Genomic DNA, 20,362 nt, shown 5'->3' with positions numbered 1-20,362 from the left:
CGAAGCCAGCTAAAAATACTGGCTGGGGAGGAAGGTGCATTTGTGGAATTTAGCGTTACTTCTGCTGCTGGAGTGCTGACAAAGGTTTGAAAAAAATTTCAAGCAAACTTCCTTCCTTTTCTTTGCTCGTGCCAGACTGGAGCAAACTGAAAGTAAGCAGAGGCTTCAGAGGTGTAACCTGTCCCTGCCACTGCCACCCAGGCAAGTGGCCACATTCGGTGCTAGCTGTTGCTTTTGGGTGGTCTTTGAGGTAACGCCCAAATACAGCCTTGCATCAGTCAATCTGCAGGTCTCAACAGGGCTTGTAACTGCAAGATTTTTATGTCTCTCTCTCTCTTTTTATATAGATATAAAAATACACACAGCATGTATTTATGTATACATACACTGTTATATGCGTCTATATGCGTGTATGTCTATGTATCTATCTATACAAGGGTGCATTCAGGTTAGGATACGCTGTCTAAAATGTTGTTGGTTTCCTGCTTCTCTTCTACTGTTTCTAGGCACAGCCTGCCAAGACGATGACAGTCACTTATTCCAGCAAAGTAGCAAATGCCACTTTCTTTGGATTTCACAGATTACTCCTAAAGTGGAAAGGCAGCATCTACAAATTGCTGTACAGAGAATTTATTGTTTTTGCTACTCTTTACACAGCGATAAGTGTGTTATACAGGTACACTCTTTCCAATTCACATCTCATTAAATGTTATACCGAAGTTTCACACTTCATAGTTTAGGCTGATGAATGATGGTTGGGCGGGGAGGTTACTACATCATTATTGTCTTTTCCTTGGACCTTTTATAACATCCTTTCCTTTCCACATTTACTTTAATGTTCCAGAGAAAGCATGTAGGGTATAAATAAAATACTGTCTATCATATTCAGGTGATTCTACTTTCAGCCCAGCGTTGAGCAACCATCCTGCTGAAGTCAGGCTAAATAAACACCCATAGCTAGCCTATGTTATATAGCTTTTATCGTTCTGATGTCGAGTTGGCGGCAGCGAGCGTGCCTCTCTGCTTTAAATGATAAGTATAGGCCTTTCGTTCTACTTGCAGAACTGTGCCTTCAGTTGCTCAGTGGTAATTTCTTTAGCATCCCTGAAAGGTAATAATTTGTGAGCCAGGATATATAGTCAGGAAAAGCAGTTTTGCTTAAAGCTAGGACAGCATGGCAAACTTTATTTTTAAGCTTGCAGAAGGCCAAGCAAACAGACGGGTTATTACCTGTGTGTTACCCACCATCTGGGGGGGGTCACGTTAGGAGCATTGCTTCTTCCACCAAGGTGTGAATTAAACACCGGTGTGACAGATGCGATGCATCAATTAGTACAGTGAAACTTTTAATTGATGAAGTGTACTACACATAAGTATCAAAATCATGATTCGGCTCTTACTGTGATCCGTAATTAGACCTCAGTGTTTGCCTTCTGTGTGAAGCAAGGAGAAAATGAGCTTCAGTTTGTCTGTGATTAATCACTGATTTTCCAAAATGTTCGGTAATCTATACCTGTAAACTCAGAAAGAAAATTACAGCATTAATATGTAAAGAAACACCAGAGTCTCACATTAATTTAAATTAATTTAGTTTTACTGAAATGTTAGAGAATTAAAGACCATGGTAAATACACCATGGAAAGCTTTCTATATGTGCTCCAGGTTTTATTGCACAATCGTAAGAAAAACCCACCAAGTATTTGTCATGTGTTCTTTTTATGTAAAACCAAAGAATAACTATAATACTCATCTATACAAATAAAAAAAAATATTTATATTTAAGCTTGTTATATTTCATTAAATATCTTTTTTCATGGGCAGAAGCTGCCATGCTCCACTCATTTTCTATCATCTGGTGAATATTTTCCTCCCTGCAAAATAAATACAGTTGTTGTGGTTTTAATCTTGTGGAAAATAAAAAATTCATAGGAGCAAGAGTAAAAAAAAAAATGCTGCAACAATGTACCATTTTCAAATAAGAGCAATTAGAGATTGGTAACCTTTTGCAATTTAAGCAGACCTGAGCATTTTTACTAAGTAGCCCTCTGAAAAGGGAGAGCAAGCTCTACTTGCAGACTTACAGCTTACTATCATCATTGGTCTGTATGACACAGCAAGCTAATTCTCCAGGTGTATTGACCCTAATTAGTAGTGCCAGTCAAATTAGTCATGAGAAAACTGCAAAGACTAGGGAATAATACTGTCTTCTCCTCCAGCTTCTTTATTACATGCCAAAAGTGTTCAGCACTTTACCTTTAAGAATTCGCTTGAAGACATCAGCCAAGGTTGCTCTCAATTGCACATACCTGATTATTTATACATATTTACACTTTGTAGCTAGTGCCAGAATATTATGAAAGGACAGATACATTTTATTTTTGCTGCAGATTTTTTCTTACAGGTAGCCAAAAACGGTTCTTTGAAAAATTATCAATTTACTGTGACAAATACGCTGAACAAATCCCGGTAACTTTTGTGCTTGGTAAGTACTGGTTACATGTGAAATTATTCTCCAACGCTGTCTCTGTTCAGGCATTTTGTGAACGTCCATGCATGGAAGCATTTCAGAGCTGAGGGGCATATGAGGGGTTAGAGGCTCACAATAAAATCATCAGCTTCCAACAGGTCTTCTTAAATTCAAGTTGTTTTTGTCACATCAAAATTTATGCTCATGTTCTTAATATACCAACAAAAGAGTAAAGTTTCCATATATATATATATACACACATATATATATAGTGCCCACTAACACTGATACATTTTGCCTGATCTTTCAAAGCACTGAATCCACTCAAGGTTTACTACAGAAAAGGAAATTTGGAAGTTCATGAGCATGAGATACTCAGCTGGAACAGGCCATTAAGTTGCAGTGTCTATTAAATAATTAGCACTGATTGCATCCTGGGTTTTGATGTGACTTACTCCATTTATTCTGGGAAATGTAGCAGCTTAGTGATATGAATAACACTCTGCAAACTAAATCAAAGTAACCTAAACAGAAATCCTGATAGGCACTGGACTTTTTTTTTGCCCCTTCTAATGTCCAGGTTTCTACGTTACTTTGGTGGTGAATCGCTGGTGGAACCAGTTTGTGAACTTGCCGTGGCCAGATCGTCTGATGTTCCTCATCTCTAGCTGCGTCCAGGGCACAGATGAATATGGGCGCTTGTTAAGGAGGACTCTCATGCGTTACGTGAATTTAACGTCTCTGCTGATCTTTCGCTCCGTGAGCACAGCCGTGTACAAAAGGTTCCCCACCATGGACCACGTGGTAGGAGCAGGTACCGGAGTCTTCCTCCCCAGAATTTCTTTCCTTTCCCTCAGAGGTGGGGGCACAGGGAGGGAAGGAGCCAGACTCATTTTTTTCTTTCCTCTTCGGTCCCATGTGTGCCTCATACTAACCCATGTCAAAGCTACCACGTTTTTGTCAGTGGCTTAAATGACGTGCCCTTAAGTGTGCATCTTTAATGCATAGAAATCAAATGAGTTTGAGACTCTTATGTGGATCTGCTTTCAGACATCATGGAGGCAATAGGCCTGCTCCAAACACACAGGCATATGGAGCAGGTACAACATTCTCCGGAGCGTGAAAGATAATGTAGTTGCAATACAGTATGATGCAGTAGGAACGGTGACTTGTTCTATGGCATTGCCTCGATATCTAGGATATAACTTTGTCTCACGTATCAGAGACTGATCTCTGCAGGCGCTTCACAAATACAGCTTTGTCTCAATTTATTTTAAGTAGATTGCATTTTAAGTAGATTGCACTTTTTAAATGTTGTGATATACTTAAAAAAACCCAACCCCAAGGATTTTTTCTTTAAATTTACAACCTCATCTTAAGCTTAGTTTTTCAGGGATAAATATATATACATACTATATACAGCATGCCTTTATTTTCTGTTTCTTTTCATAACACTGTGACTGTGATGATGGGCAAGAGAGTTCAATCATGTAAGACTTTGCTTGTCTATGAAGGACTGACCGCTGAGTATTTAAAGGCAAGGTGTGATGCCATGCCTTCTGACTGGCGTGGTCAGTGTCAGGGGTAGAACACCAGTGCAGAGATGTGGGGATCTGTTCCAAATAGGAGAAGTCATACATTTTTTACTGAATGTCTTGCATTTCTTAAAATTATTCCTTTGGCAGAGATTAGTAAGCAAAGTTGTAGCAAGTTAAAATATGCAGTGTGTATATACATATACACATTTCAAGTATGTGTGAGAAGCTTTGGATATTAAAAAAAAAAACCCCAGGCAGAATGCACTGATCTTACTGAAAAAAATAATTTATGTTGGATTCAGTTGGATTTTGAAGTTCTCTTCCTTGTGCTGTTCAACAGAACTGTTTACCTGAGCCTGTGAGAGGTCAAGGAAGCTTCTGTCACTCTCCCCAGCAATCTGCTTCTAGTACGCACTGGAAAATTACAACATTTCCAGCAGGCTAATCCAGCTCTGCCTCCCTATTGCTAAAGGCAATCTGTTCCAAAAGAGACAAAATGTCGCAGTGTTGTACAAAAATTGTAGACTGGAAAACAAGTTTTGGTTGTTTTGGTTTGGTGGTTTTTTTTAACAGTGGAAAATCTTCTACTATAAACTGTATAACTAAGTATTGATAGTGCAGTCAGCTCTGTGGATTTCAGTACTTATTCTGTAGGTGTTAATGCATATTGTGCCACAGAATTTTTGTTGATGTAGTACTGAGCACTTGAGGGTATATTTTGCTCCTGTTAACATCCAGTGATTAAGACAGTACTCTGCAATTATCCCCTCCCTAGCTCCCTACAGCGTTGCATATCAGACTGCATGGGAGTGCAGCATTTAATATGAATGTGAGTGGCAGAATCTGATACTTACAGCACCGTCATCATTGAAACAACTTGTGCCAATTTTGCATTTTGCTATCAAACTGAGAACTGCCACAGCGTAACTATTGCTACACATTTCTCTTTGCAGCAAACGAACTGCTTAAATTCATAGATTTTAAATCTGAGAACAGTATCATGATAATCTAGTCTGACTCATCCATAACACAAGGCATAAAAGCTTACTCACAACATCTTTTATCATGTTGAAATTTCTGACTGAGCTATAATACCTTCTAGGAATATAACCAGCCCTGATTCAAAATTCAGCTGGGTATACTGGAGACTACACTGCAACCTAGGTGAACTGATATTCACAATGGTGAACTCGCTGTTGAAAAGTGAAATTTTATTCTCAGTCTGAACTTGCACAGAGTCATTTTCTGGTCACTGGATTTTGTAATGGGTTTGGGTTGTTCTTTTTCTAATTAGATGAAAACACCATTTTTCTCTCAATAGTTACCTGTTAGCAGAGTGCATAAAGGCTTGAATAAACAGGAGCTTCGCCATCTGTAGTCTCTTCCTACAAGACAGTCTTCAGTGCTGGATCTTCTTCCTAACCCTTTTTCTGAACTCTTTTTCATTTGTTACCATTCTTTATGGAGCTGTAGGCAGTAGATGCATGTAGATTCATGACGTTATGATGCTGAGTACTGCAGCGTGTATGCCGTAAGCGTCAGATACCTAGCAGCAGTCCTGAGTGTACCAATGCTGTTGGCTGCAAGGTGCAAGAGGGAAGTTGGATGCTCAAGAACATGAGTCTTAAAAAACATGAGCAATGAGTCAGCAGCTGGGCAGAGAGCAGCCCAAAACAGTCAAGAGGAAATGCTGAAGAGAAACATGAGGTGTGAGCCCAACTACATGAATACCTACAGACAGCTGAAGTTTGCAGTCCCAAACCTTCTACTGGAGTGAAGTACCTAAATTAATTCTTTCTCACATAACACAGAAGCAGAAAGTGAAGCTTTTATCTACTTGATCATTGTTAGTGCACTCTGGAGATGTGGGAGATGACCTCTTTTCAGTTCCTTCTGCTCTTACCACTGGCCTTCAGAGTATTTGGCATAGGTGCCCTGAACCAGTCTTGTCTCAAACCATTCTGTTTTGACAGGAGAACTGAATACTCCTTGAATCACTTGAGGGAGAACACGAGTGACTTTTTCTAGCCAAGCTTGTGTTCTCATCAATAATTTTCCCATAAGACCACTTCGGCTGACACTGTTGACGTTAGTGTCCTTTGATTCTTTATTGATTGCATCCCATGTCAAGCTTTTCATACTTTTGCAAGGATTCGGTGCCCTGTCATTCCTTAGATCATCCTTTTCAAGATCTTGGCACAGTATTTGCCAAATATTTCCAATTTTCTGGAACTGCTCCAGTCTTCCAGTGCTTGTCAAAACCAGCATTCTTGTTCAGAGAGTTCCTCAGTTAATTCTTTGAATACTCTTGAATAAAAATAGCATGATCATATTTAGAAACAATTTAATTTTAATAACTGAGGTGTGATATCCTCCCCTGTATTTAATGGAATATAAAGTGTTTCTTCGCTGCTGCGATAATAGCAAGCAGTTCTGAACTGCATATTGTTCGTATTGCCCTAACCTTCCCCAGTAGTAAGAGCAATCCAGAATTGTTTCATGTTTTCTGTGATGAGAATACTAGGCATTATTAATATCCATCAAAGAGAATATTTAATTAATATAAACACAAACACCTTAACTTTAAAAATAATGACAATTTGAATGTTATTGTTAAAAGAACAAAGCTCTGTTGAGCTTTTCTGAACAAAAATGTACCCAGTTTAGTGGAGAGCTGAACTGATCCTTGGAGCTTTGCTGTTCTTCTGACCCCCTCAGGCTGTGTCCTTCCAGATAATGACTTTCCAGAGCCTCTCAAGTGACTTGCATCCGGTGTTTACTCCAGACTGTCAATTTTCTGATATTTTGTCTGTCTGTTTCAGCCTGATAGAAACATCCTTTCCTGTCCCGTAATAAGCAGGTTGGCCAGCCAAAAATCAAAGGCAGCCTGAAAGACTGACTTTTAGGGATCAGGAGTCATAACTAGCAGGTCAATTTGGCTGGTTGCCTGATTATTTCTGTGCAGTTGATTAGGAGAGCTGGCTGCAAACTGACCAGGGATCTTTTAAAAGCTGTATCTTATTCTGTTCTCAAATTCCAGGATACTGCAGGAGTACTGTGTCTTGCTGCTGAACTTCTTCTCTTCTACAGAATTTTCTGTCCTGTCCTTGCATTCCTTCTCAGTAGTTGCAGTATTTCATACGTCCTGTGTTGACTTGTTGCAACTGTACAACAGTGGCATTTTCCTCACCAACAGAATATTTAAGAAAGTTGCCGTGTTTAACAAATCTTCTTTTACCTTATTCACATTTTTATACCAAACACAACTGAGTTTGTCTATATTTGGTTTTTTGCTGCTTCATGTATCATTAGCAATGTTAGTAACAATGGGCTATTTCTTAGTTACTAGTTGGAGACTAGAAAATAAATTCTGTCTATTCTCAATTCCCTTATTGAATTTTCAGCACTCAAACTTGTAATTAATTAGCTGAGTCCCTCATTTTGGGGCTGCCATGTTATTAACTTTGTTCTGTTTTGGAGCTAATGTCGACACAATAAAAGAAGCCTTATTCCTACCCTGGTAGCTGACACACACACCTGAGCAAAAACTAAGATCCCCCAAACCTGAAGATTGCTCCAATCCCAGCAAATCCAGGATTTGGACTAAGGAAAATGTGAAGTTCCCCCTCATTAATTTTCTGAGGTTGTTTTTCTCAAAGGCTGGGTGGAAGGAGGACAGCGCTTTCTTACCCACAAAGCCCAAGGGGGTGGAGGTGCTGCTCCAAAAACCAGCTGCTCCCATGCCAGTCCCCAGCAGTGAGCTGCTCTGGTGCAGGTTTTGTCCCACACAGTCCTGGCTCCCCTGCTATCTGACCTTGGACTTGCTCGAAGCAGGGGGAAGCAGGGCTTCACAAGGCCAGAAGAACTCTGCAGGAAACTTAATACCTTCCCAGCACCCCGGCGAGGCAAATTGCCAGGCAGAGAGCAGCTTCAGCCTGCAGCCCCACAGCATGTCATCTGGCCCGGTGTCCTGCTAGCAGCAGGATTTCTGTGCATGATTCCTTTTCCATCTCTTTGCACGCCTTCATAACCCCAAAGAAAACATGAAACACAATCTGGCGGTTAAGTATTTCGCTGGCAGAAGGCACGCTCTCTGTTGAGCTCTGTTTCATGCATGCACTTGTATCCTCTGTTGCTTGCTCACTGCTTTGCAGATTTACCAAAAAATTATCAGACTCAGAAGGTCACATAACTGCCCTTACAACATATGTTGAGATGCTGCTAAAAGCCATTATTGCTGAAAAGTGATGGTTTCTTGACTGATATATCCAGTTCCTTATTTTTCTGAACATAGAATATGAAACTAGAGAGTAAGCTGTACAATTCTTAGTATTATATATATATGCAATATGTCAGTGGTCAGATATGAGAACAAAGTAATAGCAAATTATTGCATATATTGACCAAGAAGGATTTTATGTAGGCAGTTATTGCAAAAAAAAAAAAAAAGTTTTTTCAGTCAAGATCTATCATGGTAAAAAAGCTCAAAAAAAAAAAAGAGGAGGAGGCTACTAGTTAGAATTATAAATAGTGTTTTGCATACTTTTGCATAAACAGATTCAAACATATTCAAAATTTATAATATCAGTAGCACTGAAAGCACAGAATAAATGAAGTCTTTTTTTTTTTCTTTTGGGCGGGGGGGTAAACAGGTTTTATGACAAGACATGAAAGAAAAATTTTTGATGACCTTAAGTCTCCCCACCTGAAATACTGGGTTCCATTTGTCTGGTTTGGAAATTTGGCATCAAAGGCACGAAAAGAGGGAAGAATTCGGGACAGTGTAGATCTGCAGACAATGATGAACGTAAGTAGAAAAAGTAAATCTACAGAAAACTAGTCTGAAATTGCTGTGTGGTAGCTTTTCACTTACACAATTCGATTTAGTGTGCACAGCTCTCCAGTGTCATCTAAATGATCTTACTCAGGATTTATACCACTTTTCTCTATGTACCGATGTACACTCAAACACACACAGCAGCAGTTTGTTAGGATTGTATTTGCATGGTTAAGAAGGTATTAACAGAAGCAACAAATTGATGAGTAAAAAATTATTGTAACATCACTGTAAATTCATACTTGATCCATTGCTGCAGGGGAAAAGAAAAGAGAATAATTTGACATTTTGAAGATTTTAATATCAGTTTCAAGGAAGATAATCTCCCTGAATATTTCATTAAGTGGTCAAACATCCTTTTTATGATATAATATATTCTCTTTCATTTAACACTAGACTGTGGAAAGATAGAAACAAAAGATAATTTGTGAAGAAATACGTAATATACTAAGCATTCCAACTCGATAAACTAAGTGAATATTCAAATGTGACAATGGGGTGCTGGATATAGTTATGGTATCAATTTAAATATACTACACTTTCATATCTCCCTGTCCTTTTATATGTGCAAAAATGAACTGCAACAAAATATTTATAATTTTGAATTGAACCCCATAAATTTTAGTTTGTTGGGGTTTGTTTTTTCTTTTTCTTTTCCCTTTAGGAGATGAATAAGTACCGGTCTTGGTGTAGTCTTTTGTTTGGTTATGATTGGGTTGGAATTCCACTGGTCTATACCCAGGTACTGAGCTATTACCCTTTACAAAATTCAAAACACAATCTCCATAAAAGGGGAGCTTGGTGCAAAACATCCATAGACTTGACCAGAGTCTCCAAGCTGTTGAGCACTCGTTGACTCCCACAGGATCATGGATGCCTGGCTAACAATTCAAGTCATATTTAATGTGGAGATGTTTTGAAGGCCTTTCATAATTTGGGAGAGGGGAGGGAAGCACTGAAATGTTTTTGTGTTTCTTGGGTCTTCTTCCTGGCTATAATTATTCCTGTGGCCTGTCTATTTGTAATACCTCCCTACAGATTTGTAAATTATATGGCAAAAGGCAGTCAGAGGCCTTTGGGTATGTGTTGCCTTATGCATAAAATTGTATTATTGCATGATTTCAATTAAGTTTTGTTCTTTGCAGGTTGTTACTCTTGCAGTCTATACTTTTTTCTTTGCCTGCCTGATAGGGCGCCAGTTTTTGGATACTGACCAAGGGTATCAGGGACATGACTTAGATCTTTACATTCCAATCTTCACACTGTTACAGTTCTTCTTCTACGCAGGATGGCTCAAGGTAAACTAGCTTTCTGGAAAGGTCATGGGGGAACCCTCCAAAGGGGAGCTGGTGAAGGTGTCAGAGCTGAAGTCAAAGTGTCAGATTTGTGGCACACTGTAAAATCACCAAAGATTAATGGAGTTACACCAAAGCTGAATTCAGCCCAAAGTGTCCTGTGGTCATAAAGAAACATCATGCAATACTTTTTTAATTCCACCTGACAGATCTTACAGTAAGAAAGAGTTGGGAACCTGAAAGAGCTCGTTTTTGTAGGACCAGTGCAGCCACAGCTCCCCAAGGGAGTATTACTGCAGCAAAATCGGGTCCCAGGACTTGGACTAGAAAATGACAGATGAAAAATTAAAAAAAAAAACCAAACTTTTCTCCCACTCCGCTGTGCAATGGGGAAGTACTGCTGCAGACCTGGCATGGGCTGAAAGGGACTGAACCATACTTTCTTCTTATGATCAAAGCCAGCCTTTAGTATCTGCTGTTAATTTAATCAGATGCAGGCAATTAAAGGTCTCCAGTTCCAGAGGGCTATCAAACAGTGACAGCCAATATTGGCTACAACCCCACCGCATAAAAATGTTCATTAAAAAGAAGAGTTATGGAAGGAATTGTATGCTACGCATCAGCCCATTGATGCCTGCTCAGTTAACATATCGCCATCGATCTGGTAGTTGAGTAATTAAGCCACATACCTCATGGCAGTTCTCTCCTCTGCAGTGAGTATCAAGGTAGACTAACTGGAAAAAGGTTTCAAATAAAAAGTGAATTGGTACATTAAGGTGTATGTGTATTAGGATTTCCTTTTGCAGTTATTAATCATGGCTGGAAACTTAGAGCTAACTTTTCTGTTGGAATATAAATTGCACAAAATTGGCCAGTTTTAGAACCACCTTCCCGCAGCGAACTCCGAAGAGCAGAGTAGAGAAGGCAGCACACCAAGTGGGCATATTGTGGGGGAAAGTAAAGTGCTTGCAAGGCAAGCTCCTCTAGTCCTGTGTCCTAGGAAGTTGCGGGGGAAAAGGGGTTTTCCGCACAGGGACCAGCCTGGAGGGGAGCGGGAGAGAGAGGAAGGGAGGCTGGCGCGGTGCGGGGGGAGCACATTGCTCCTGCAGAAATGCGAGGCTTTATCTCTAGGCAATGTATTCCAGGGTTTTACTAGCAGGTTACAAAACTGTAAGCTGTTCCTCTTGACCTCCCTGCCAGTGCTCCAGAGGGGGGAATGGTTTCCCTTTCATTGGCACCGAAGGCTGTTAGTAGCATCTCTTCCAGTAAGGCTCAGGGCTACCAGCCAACTCCTGGCTACGGCAGGTACAAGATGCCCTTGTAACTGAAAAATCTTCTGCATAAGGGAATGAGAGGGAGGAGAAGCAGTTTTAAAAAGCAAATTTAATATCGGCAGTGCTCCCTCGGACCGGAGGTTTGTCCAAACCTGCAGTGCCCCTGAGTCAGGATATTTATGTCTTGAAGGTTACAGCCGGTTTCCTGCTCAGTGTGCTGGGCTTTGGCTGCCAGGCTGCAGAATGGGCTGCGAGCTATTGACTTCCAGTAACTTGGCAATTCCTCAGAAATGATGGCTAAACTGAGCTCATTGCTTGGCCTCGGGCCTGGTTTGTTATACCTACAACACAGGGGCAAAGTTTCCCATCATGTGAGACACTTCTAAATCCCCATTTTCATTGCGGGGATAGATGGACCGTCCAAATACAGGGCTTAGATGTCCAGCACTGCATTCCTTCCTGGAGAATAAATTCATGTCTCACATGCCAGGACCAGGTCAGCCAAGCAAAAGGCCACCGCTGCTGTTCTCTCTGTCCCAGCCCTGCTCACTTTTTTTAGCTCATGTGACAGGTTTTGCAGTGGATTTTTGGGCAGTGATCCCCCAGTTTACACCGAGCAGATCCAGTGTCTTCCCTGGAGAGCTGCAACGCAGTCTGCATTCTGGCTCATTCCTATTGCAGCACTTCCATAGCTATACACCAAATTTAATGCCACGGGCCAGGCCAACGAGTGTGAGCAGAGGTGTCCCCTGTCTCCTTTTCATTCCTCCTGCCTTACGGGTGTTTTTGTCATGTTAGTCCACTCAGCAGTTCATCTGTTGTCTTCCACCGCTGGCCTGGGAAGTGGTGGCCTAGGAGAGTTAGCAAGTGCTTACCCACTGGTACAACCTAGAGGCGCATAGGAATACATAGCCAGGGAGTGACTGCCTTACTATTAAAAGTTATTTAGATCATAGCTGTCCATAGCGAGGTTCATGAGCAGGGCTGTTTAATCATACAGTTGCTTCACCCATATCCATGTTAAACTGAGGACCTGGCCACTGCCTCCTGTGCACGGACCTGATGACCACCGGGAAGGCTTGGAAGGGTCAGCAAGAACATGATCAGCCTCAAAACCAGGGCTTAAAAAGGCAAACAGAAGGAGAAAAGCATGAAGGGGAGAGGATATTTAACCTCAGTGTACCAAGCAGCTGAGAAATAGAGAAGCAGTCTGAATTTCCTAAAACTTTTTCTTTGTTTTAAATTTTCCTATTTCATCTTTTTTTTCTCTCCCAGCAGCCATGAGTTTCTCCCCACAATGGACTTTGTGATCGTGGGGATGGGGGGCAGTGTCTGGTTGTTTTTCCACTTATTTATTCCTTTGCGGGGGGCAGGACTGAATAAGGCTAGGGGCAGCCAGAAAGGTTTCTTTTCCCAGCCCAGTTCCCAGACTAAGGCGCCTCACCACAAAAGTGCCTGAGCTCACTCTTTGGCTGTTTCCTCCACAGGATGGGCTTCTCCCCTGCAGTTTTAATCACTTCAAGTACAGAAACCCAAACCAGCAGGCTGAATTAAAGAACAAACTCAGATCCTGTCTCTTGGCTTTGGCTTGCATGATGCACGGCATCCATTTGAGTCAAGGCTTTTGGTGGGCTGCTTTTTCTGAAAAGCTTCAGAGGGATGCCATCAGCATCACTACCCATAAAGAAGCAGGGGCTGAGGGCTGAGCTGGAAAGATGAGCTGTACTCCCTCCAGCAGACTCCAGCTGCAGGGCTTGGGAATACTGACCCAATGGGCTGGTGAAGTATCGTAGACCATAATGCAATAACAGAGCCCCTAGCTGCTAAACATTCATTTAAATCAGCCAAAGACAACAGTAAGGAAAAGTAATGACTATCTTATGTGACAATTGCTGTGGCCCAGACATGCCTCAATTCCCAGTAGGCCAGCACTGATGATCATGATTGACAGCACCAACGAGGCACGGAGGTATGAATCTACAGGGAATGCAAGATGTTCCTTCGCTAGGCTGGCAAAACCATCATACAGGAGCTCAAGCTATGATTGCAAGTGACAGGCAGGGAGAGAGAGAAAAATCCGATCCTATTTTCTCTGCGGCAGCAGTCCTGACATGGCATGCCAATCCCTATTCACTGTCTCATTTTCCTTTCAGGTCGCTGAACAACTTATTAACCCATTTGGAGAAGATGATGATGATTTTGAAACTAACTGGTGCATTGATAGAAATTTACAGGTTGCTGTTGTTATTTCTACTTCCAGCTTTACTATACCATAGGTTATCATTACATTTAATCCTATTTCTTATATTGAGGTACAAATTAAGGGCACCAAGTGTCAGCAAAACAAATTCTTTCCCTGAAGGCGTACCTATGGCTGTGATCCCCAGACTTTGTTTTTACCAAGCTAATGCGTCTTGATTTTGGTATTTGGCATTTGTGATGCCTGACTAAACATGCAAACAGCTGACCTCAAACTGTAAGCTCACTTTATGCCTGGAAAAACACGTAATGTAGGTCAATCCTGCAAAATCCAAAAGCCATCTATTCCCACATAGGTAAGAACATGTTTTGCTAATCTGAAGGTCTAGAGATTACAATATTGGATATGAACCTTCCTTTAAAAAAAAAAAAAAATGGCAGTGAAGATACCAAAAAGACCAAGCAGGGCCCTGAACTAATAAGCAGGACCCATACCATGATTCATGTTGTGATGCTGCCACCCACAGTAGCATCTATGGTTGACACAGGAGCCAGTGTCCTCAGTGGCAGGAGCTGTGAGATGGCCAGGGTACAGATTTATTGCAGTTACCCCCCGATTCCCAAACAGCTCCTGTCTGTCATGCCATGAAGGAGCCCAAAGACATGAAGAGGTCCCATGGTACCCGCTGGTCCCCTTGCAGGTAGAGCCAAGCATAGGGTTGAGCTGCTGTTGGACCCCATGTTTGCTGGGGACCACCGAGACTGCAAAGCAGAGCCCAGGTATTAGAGAGAACAAGGGCAGGGTGAGCAAACCAGCATATTAAGCAAAGCAAGCAATGCAGGTACACGCAGGAGTGGGAAAGTCCTTCACACTGCCAAAGATGCTCTCTGGCTTAACACTACCTCAGGCTACTCATGCTACGGTGCCTCAGAGCCCTTTGTATGAAATATATTGTAAGGCCCTAGAACAGGATGGTCACATACTTGGTTCTGAATGTCTTAAAATGTGGACGAAGCCTGTCAGAAAGCTTCTCAACCTCTGGACATTTTAAGGAGCACAACTAATACTCTACACAGACTTCCCATAGCATGTGGAGGATCACATGTCCATTTAACTACATCATGCGTCAGGAAAGGACTTCAATCTGACGCAAATATCTTTGCAGCACAGAAGACTCAAGTTACAATAAAATTTATGCTTTCATGAGTATAGGAGGGTATAGAGGGTGTATTTTATAATACTGACTCTCTTCCCAATGCCCAGGCCAGCATACACAGCTTATTTTAAAGGGTTTCTGAAAGAAATGATGACCCAGGGAGTACAAAGCAGATTATTTTGTATACTGTACTATGTTGAACGTGACATGATCTATACCAAAAAAAATCTAAGGTCTCACTTCTGGCGGTGGACGAGATGCACATGAACCTACCAAGGATGGAGAAAGATATTTACTGGAACGATTCCTCTGCCCGGCCGCCCTACACAAAAGCAGCTGCTGATTACTGTATTCCTTCATTTCTTGGATCGACTATTGAAATGGGGTGAGTGGCACTAAGGGTCCTTAATGCCATCAGAAAGATCACCACCCCTACAGCCCATATTGACTGACAGACAGTCAGCGCAGGGCTGTGGGCTGTGATGATACTGTAAACGAGGAAGATGGAAATCAGAGATGATGTTAGGAGGGAGTGGACAAGCTAGCGTTGGTGGGATGATGTCTCCAGGGGTCCATGTGCTCATACAAACTGTGCACCCACAGCTTAAACTGTGTAATTAAGAAATAGAGTATGTTTGCAGGGAGGGTTTGTTGATAGTTTCTGAGCACAAGATGGCATGAAAATAACGACTGACTTTTCTTAATATTTTTTTATTTACTATAGATTCTTCATACACCCCTCAGTTAGCAAAATAGCTATTCCTTTGCTTGTTTTGTTGGCAGATGATGGCTAAAATTAGTCCAGATTTTTATGAAGATAAACAAGAAATTATCTTAAACATTGTATGACTTTTCATTGGCTAATAATCTAGGCATGGCAGTTGGAGCGATCAGATTTTGTGAAGAGATAAAGGAGTTATTTGCAGAGATCAGCACAAGAACCATCCTTATAAAGAAACTTATAGAGGATGTAGGATTGCACCATGTTGTCAGGACCTATATGACAAATCAGTGATAGGCCAGTCAGCTTAGAAACTGTTGAGTTGAAACACTTGTGATATGCTGTAATATAGAACAGGTCAGTAAGTGTAAATACCACCATGCCTGAACAAATACCAGGGCAAGTAGACATTTTTATCTGAAAAATCTTTTTAAAAACTTTATAGTAGCCATTTTTTTAACTTTAAAATTTATCTTAAGAAGTTTTCAATTTTTCCAAAATTTTCCAGCCGTTATCAAAATAAAATGTGCTTAATTTTTTTGCTTCATTTGGCCTGGAAATTGGTGTTTTCTCATTTTTATTCCTCTTATTTTTCCATTTTTGCATGCATTCTAGTACAAAGAACCACGGTTTATATGAGTTCCTTTTATCACACACAGCTTTTTTCAGAATTTATTTCCTTCTGGAAAAACTATAAAATGGCCAAAAGAAAAGTAAAGCAGAAAGTAAAACAGTAAAGAAGAAAAATCCATAGAATATAATTTATTTTACTGCAATTGCTAGGGGAAAAAAAGTGGCAAAGTAAAGAAGAAACGTTATTAAGTCTGCAGACAATTTTGAGTAAGAAGCACTTCACACAAAAAATGAAGGGGGGAGTGAATGAAAAATAGCTCCATGTTAGCCCCTGTGAAATGCAAACAGCTTTGATGTGATGACTTTTTTATTAATTATTTTCTCCTCTGAACTGTTTCTTTGTTCATCTCTCTAAAAAAAATGGGTAGTTCTTATGCAGACTTCAAAAACAAGGTCTAAAGATTCATCCAAGTCCAAAGCTAATATATAAAACTTGAGCTCAATTCCAAAGTCTTCCCGAGTCCCCGCAGGCCGACATCTTCACAAATGCTGGATGAAATTTCTCTGGCCCTCCAGGTTAGCGTAGCCTCCATGTGCTCCTTGCTTCAGATTTGGCCTGAGCCCCTTTGCCATCCTTGCCCTTAGGACAGGTAACGGGGCCAATGTGACTTGTCTTCTGGGGTGCACTGAGCCAGTAATATGTACTGAATTGCCTGGCAGATGAAGCAGTAGTCGTCCTCATGAACCACCGATGATGGGCAGGAGAAGAGTACCAGGTACATGTGGGACTTTCAGACACTGTCGTGCCCCAGAAGTAAGTGAGATTTGGCCATCTGAGTAATTCCAACATTTTTTGAAACCATCACACTCTGCTTCCAGGAGTGGCTTTTTCACTGTTGTTATTTTTGCCCAAGGGATTCTGCTGGAAAAGTATCTACAGCACTGAGCAGGGTTTCTTTCTCCTCTTTCCCTCACCCCAAGCACAAGCCTAACCATGTGGAGCTGCCACAGAGGGCTGCAGCCCAAATATGAAATGGGGCCAGGTGCCTGGCTGGATGCCCTCCCAGCCTGGTCCTCAGGAAAAGAAACATCTGGACATGAAGAGCTTTCATTGATCAGCTGGTCCAAAGGCACGGGGACTATTTCCTGGTGCCCTCACCCCTTTTTCACCCCTTCCATGCTCTTCCTTGGGGACACACTAGGGCCTTGGTTCCTATGTCTTCTTGCTGAGACAGCAGGATATATGTGCAGGTAGACCGCATGCTTCCTATATGTGACACGTGCTACCTGGCTTTATTTGGCAGGCTGGCTGATACAGAATTCCTCTATGGGGAGGAGTGGCCCTGGGAAGAAGAGAAGCACCGAAGACAACATTCAGTGCTGAGAAGAGTCAAGAGATTTCTCAGCGTTCATGAGAGCCCTTCATCCCCAACTCACCAGCGCTATAGTCGGCAGACAAGTGAGAATTCGGTGTTTTTCCCAGCTGATGAAAAGGGGCACATCAGACGGTTGCAAGAAATGCACACAAGAGGGAGACACTCTACGTCAAGCTTCAAGAAGAAACACGAAGGAGTTGACAGAAGTAACAGACTTCATAGTAGCAGAGATCTAGGACCCATAACTGAATCCTCAAGGAACGAGGCACAGTTTGGTGACAGCGACACCTCATCTGAGACAAACAAGCCAGTTCCTGAGGTCATAATCTCTGAAGCTGAGGGGAAAGCACCTGATGTGCTGGGCAAACCAGATCCGCAAACAGAGCGCACCGCGAGCATGCCAGAAGAGGAGCTCCAAAGGAGCCTAACGAAGGCAGATGTGACTCTTCTGGACCATCCTTTTTTCCCCCCAGAAATGACTACATACCTCCCAGGCTCTGAGGTGCATCAGTCACTTCCTACTGTGATAGGGGAGCCCAAACCTGAACCCCACGGTAGTGACATAGCCGGTTTCATAACAGATCCTGAGAGAAACCTTCAGCGATGGAGTTTACCAAGCTTCCATAGTCATAGCACAGTGTCAGACGCCAGTGCTGCACCTCCTTTAGCAGATTGTGGGACAACTTCACAACAAAGGACCTTCAGTGATGGAAAAAATGTTACCTCTGCTGCTGCTCCAGAGACGTTTGAGATGCAGCACTTATGGGAAAACCCAGATACTAAAGAAACAGCCATAGTAGAATTTTCTAATGAGAGAAGTGAAAGAAAACTTTGACCTTGTTTCCCCTGGGTCTGACTGAACTTCCTGTCTTCTCTTGAAAGTGGTTCTCACACAGATTTGCTGAAAGTGCAGAAGGGCAGACACAATGCTCAGACAAGTCCTGAGCAAGATCCAACAGAGGATTTGGGCACCTAAATAGGAGGCATTGTGGTGACATGCTTTAAGCCACTTGGTCACTGGCTTGAAATCTGTGACCCTGTGGGGAAAACATTTGTGGGGAGAACTGGGAGCCTCAGGAGTGGATGCAAACCAGCCAGTGCACATGGCAGCGAACTGTGTAGGCTCACCTAGAGGAAACACTAAGGTTATCAGAAGAGCAGAGGTGGCTCTGTCCACTTTGGATCCATCCTGAACACTGCTACCTTTGGCTGCTCCTTCAGATTAAGGTCCGTGACATCCTTATAAGACCCACTAACATTTTCGGTTTCTACTCAAGTGGCTAGAAGGGCAGGTGTGGCCTCAATTCCCTTCTCAGCCTGGAGAGATTCAGCCCACCATCTCTCACTGCCTAGAGGAAGGCTTGAAAAATCAGGCTCCTCGCCTGTGTGGGGCAAGAGCCTGCCCCGCTTCTGCTGAAGCTATGCCACTACAGAGTGGAAAAATAAAAGGATTAAATGTTTGACTTCATTAAGAAAAATGGAAGAGGCAAAACTGCTGATGAGATGTACATGGGAGGTCTGAGCCTTGGTCTCTGTTCCTTGGAGCATGTATGTGACGTACCTAGCGGCTGTTTATTGCAAGAACGCCGTTCCCAAGTGGCATCCCTAGTGATGAAAGGGCTGTGGCACTGTCTCAAGAGGTGATGGAGCTGCAGGGGCAACTGAGCTTACGGCTCCACTCTTGCGGAGATCTTCAGCTGGAAGTGCACAGGCTGCAGTCATCCCAGGGAGACAACCAAATGGCCAGGGACTCCTAGCAAAAATTGCTCTCTGCTTCCTTCGCCCCTCCCCTGTTACCATGCTGCCCAGACGTACCACACACATTCTCCATTAACCCAAACCTGAGACAGCATTAGGTGGCTCCTGCAGCTCCAGGGGTGACCAAGACACCTCCCTACACCTTCTGGTAGCAACCTGGCCTTTCAGCTGCCACTCCTGCAAGAAGTCTCAAAGAAGGCCCTGAAAGCAGTGGCAGCTCTTTGGTTTTAGCTTTCATGCACATCTACAGGAATGCAGTTCAGAGCATGATGCCAGCATTCCTTTACAAGTGAGTATCCAAGCAGACGATCTCCCTAGACAAGGGAGAGGCCAGGTAGCTCAGGGGCTGGGAAGAACAGAGAGAGGGGGAGATACAGAAAATGATGGGGCTGCAACAGCCAGCAAGCGGTGTGGACTGTACGGACAGCAAGTCCACCCAGCTTTCTTTCTCAGAAGGTTGCGCTTCGGACAACAAATCAGCATCTCTGGTAGCACCAGCGGCTCCTGGGAGTCTTCAGGGCCCCTGAAGCTGGGAAGGGAATGAACGGACCTGCCTGCTCCTGCTCCTCTGGCCAACAGCTTAGGTGAGGAGCCCTTCCAGTAGGCTATCACATACAGCAGGACTCTGCTTTCTCATCTGGGCAGGCTTGAAAAAAAAAATCAACTGCCCTCCCCACTTTTATTTCTTCCAGCTTTGTTTCAGTCTGGGAACCAGCTCCTGTTGGTGTGTATTAGACATGGTCTGAGTAGTGCCACCCTTTCAAATCCTTCAAAGATGCTAGACAAAAGCACATGTATCCCCATCAGTTTAGGAAGCAGAGGATACTTAGCCCAAGGAAGAGCTGTTTAAACTCATCTTATGGGAATTTCAGGTACGCAGAAAAGCCAAGCACAGATTTCTCAGGCACCTGCGGAGGCACTTCACACTGTGAGATGAGGCAAATTTACAGTATAAATGAGAAGTTTTGAGGATACCCAGACAGCTCCAGTCACACAGCTAGACCCAAAGACAAAGTCACTGCTGCTCGCCTTGGGAGCCTGAAGCACTCCTCCATAGCGCTCCACTGAAGACAGGAGAGCACTACAGGTTTCGGGGGAGTTTGGCCGTACTCCTCCCAGCTGCACATGTATAGGAAGGGGTTTCAGCAGCTATGGAGAAAGTCTGGC

General features: G+C 42.6%; 1 protein-coding gene across 1 annotated transcript; it reads left to right on the top strand.

Annotated features, from left to right (window-relative positions):
• Positions 1 to 524: 524 nt before the first annotated feature.
• On the top strand, positions 525 to 18,272 carry BEST3 (bestrophin 3). The gene is made up of 9 exons (XM_075718466.1): positions 525 to 676; positions 2,388 to 2,482; positions 3,048 to 3,281; positions 8,658 to 8,812; positions 9,507 to 9,584; positions 9,988 to 10,140; positions 13,565 to 13,645; positions 15,001 to 15,152; positions 17,366 to 18,272. Exons 1-9 carry the CDS (start codon positions 525 to 527, stop codon positions 18,270 to 18,272), a joined length of 2,007 nt encoding a protein of 668 aa, XP_075574581.1.
• The last annotated feature ends 2,090 nt before the right edge of the window (positions 18,273 to 20,362 follow it).

Source organism: Pelecanus crispus, chromosome 1 (genome assembly GCF_030463565.1).
Source record: "Pelecanus crispus isolate bPelCri1 chromosome 1, bPelCri1.pri, whole genome shotgun sequence".
Lineage (NCBI taxonomy): Eukaryota > Metazoa > Chordata > Aves > Pelecaniformes > Pelecanidae > Pelecanus > Pelecanus crispus.
The sequence above is the reverse complement of the archived record's forward strand: the minus strand, read 5'-3'. Positions and strand labels throughout refer to the sequence as shown.

Bases quoted from the DNA above. Each gene is read 5' to 3' on its own strand.
- BEST3 (XM_075718466.1), top strand. From the start codon at position 525: ATGACAGTCACTTATTCCAGCAAAGTAGCAAATGCCACTTTCTTTGGA. The intron at 2,483-3,047 runs GTAAGTACTGGT...TCTAATGTCCAG, and splicing joins CCCGGTAACTTTTGTGCTTG to GTTTCTACGTTACTTTGGTG. The intron at 15,153-17,365 runs GTGAGTGGCACT...TTTATTTGGCAG, and splicing joins GGATCGACTATTGAAATGGG to GCTGGCTGATACAGAATTCC.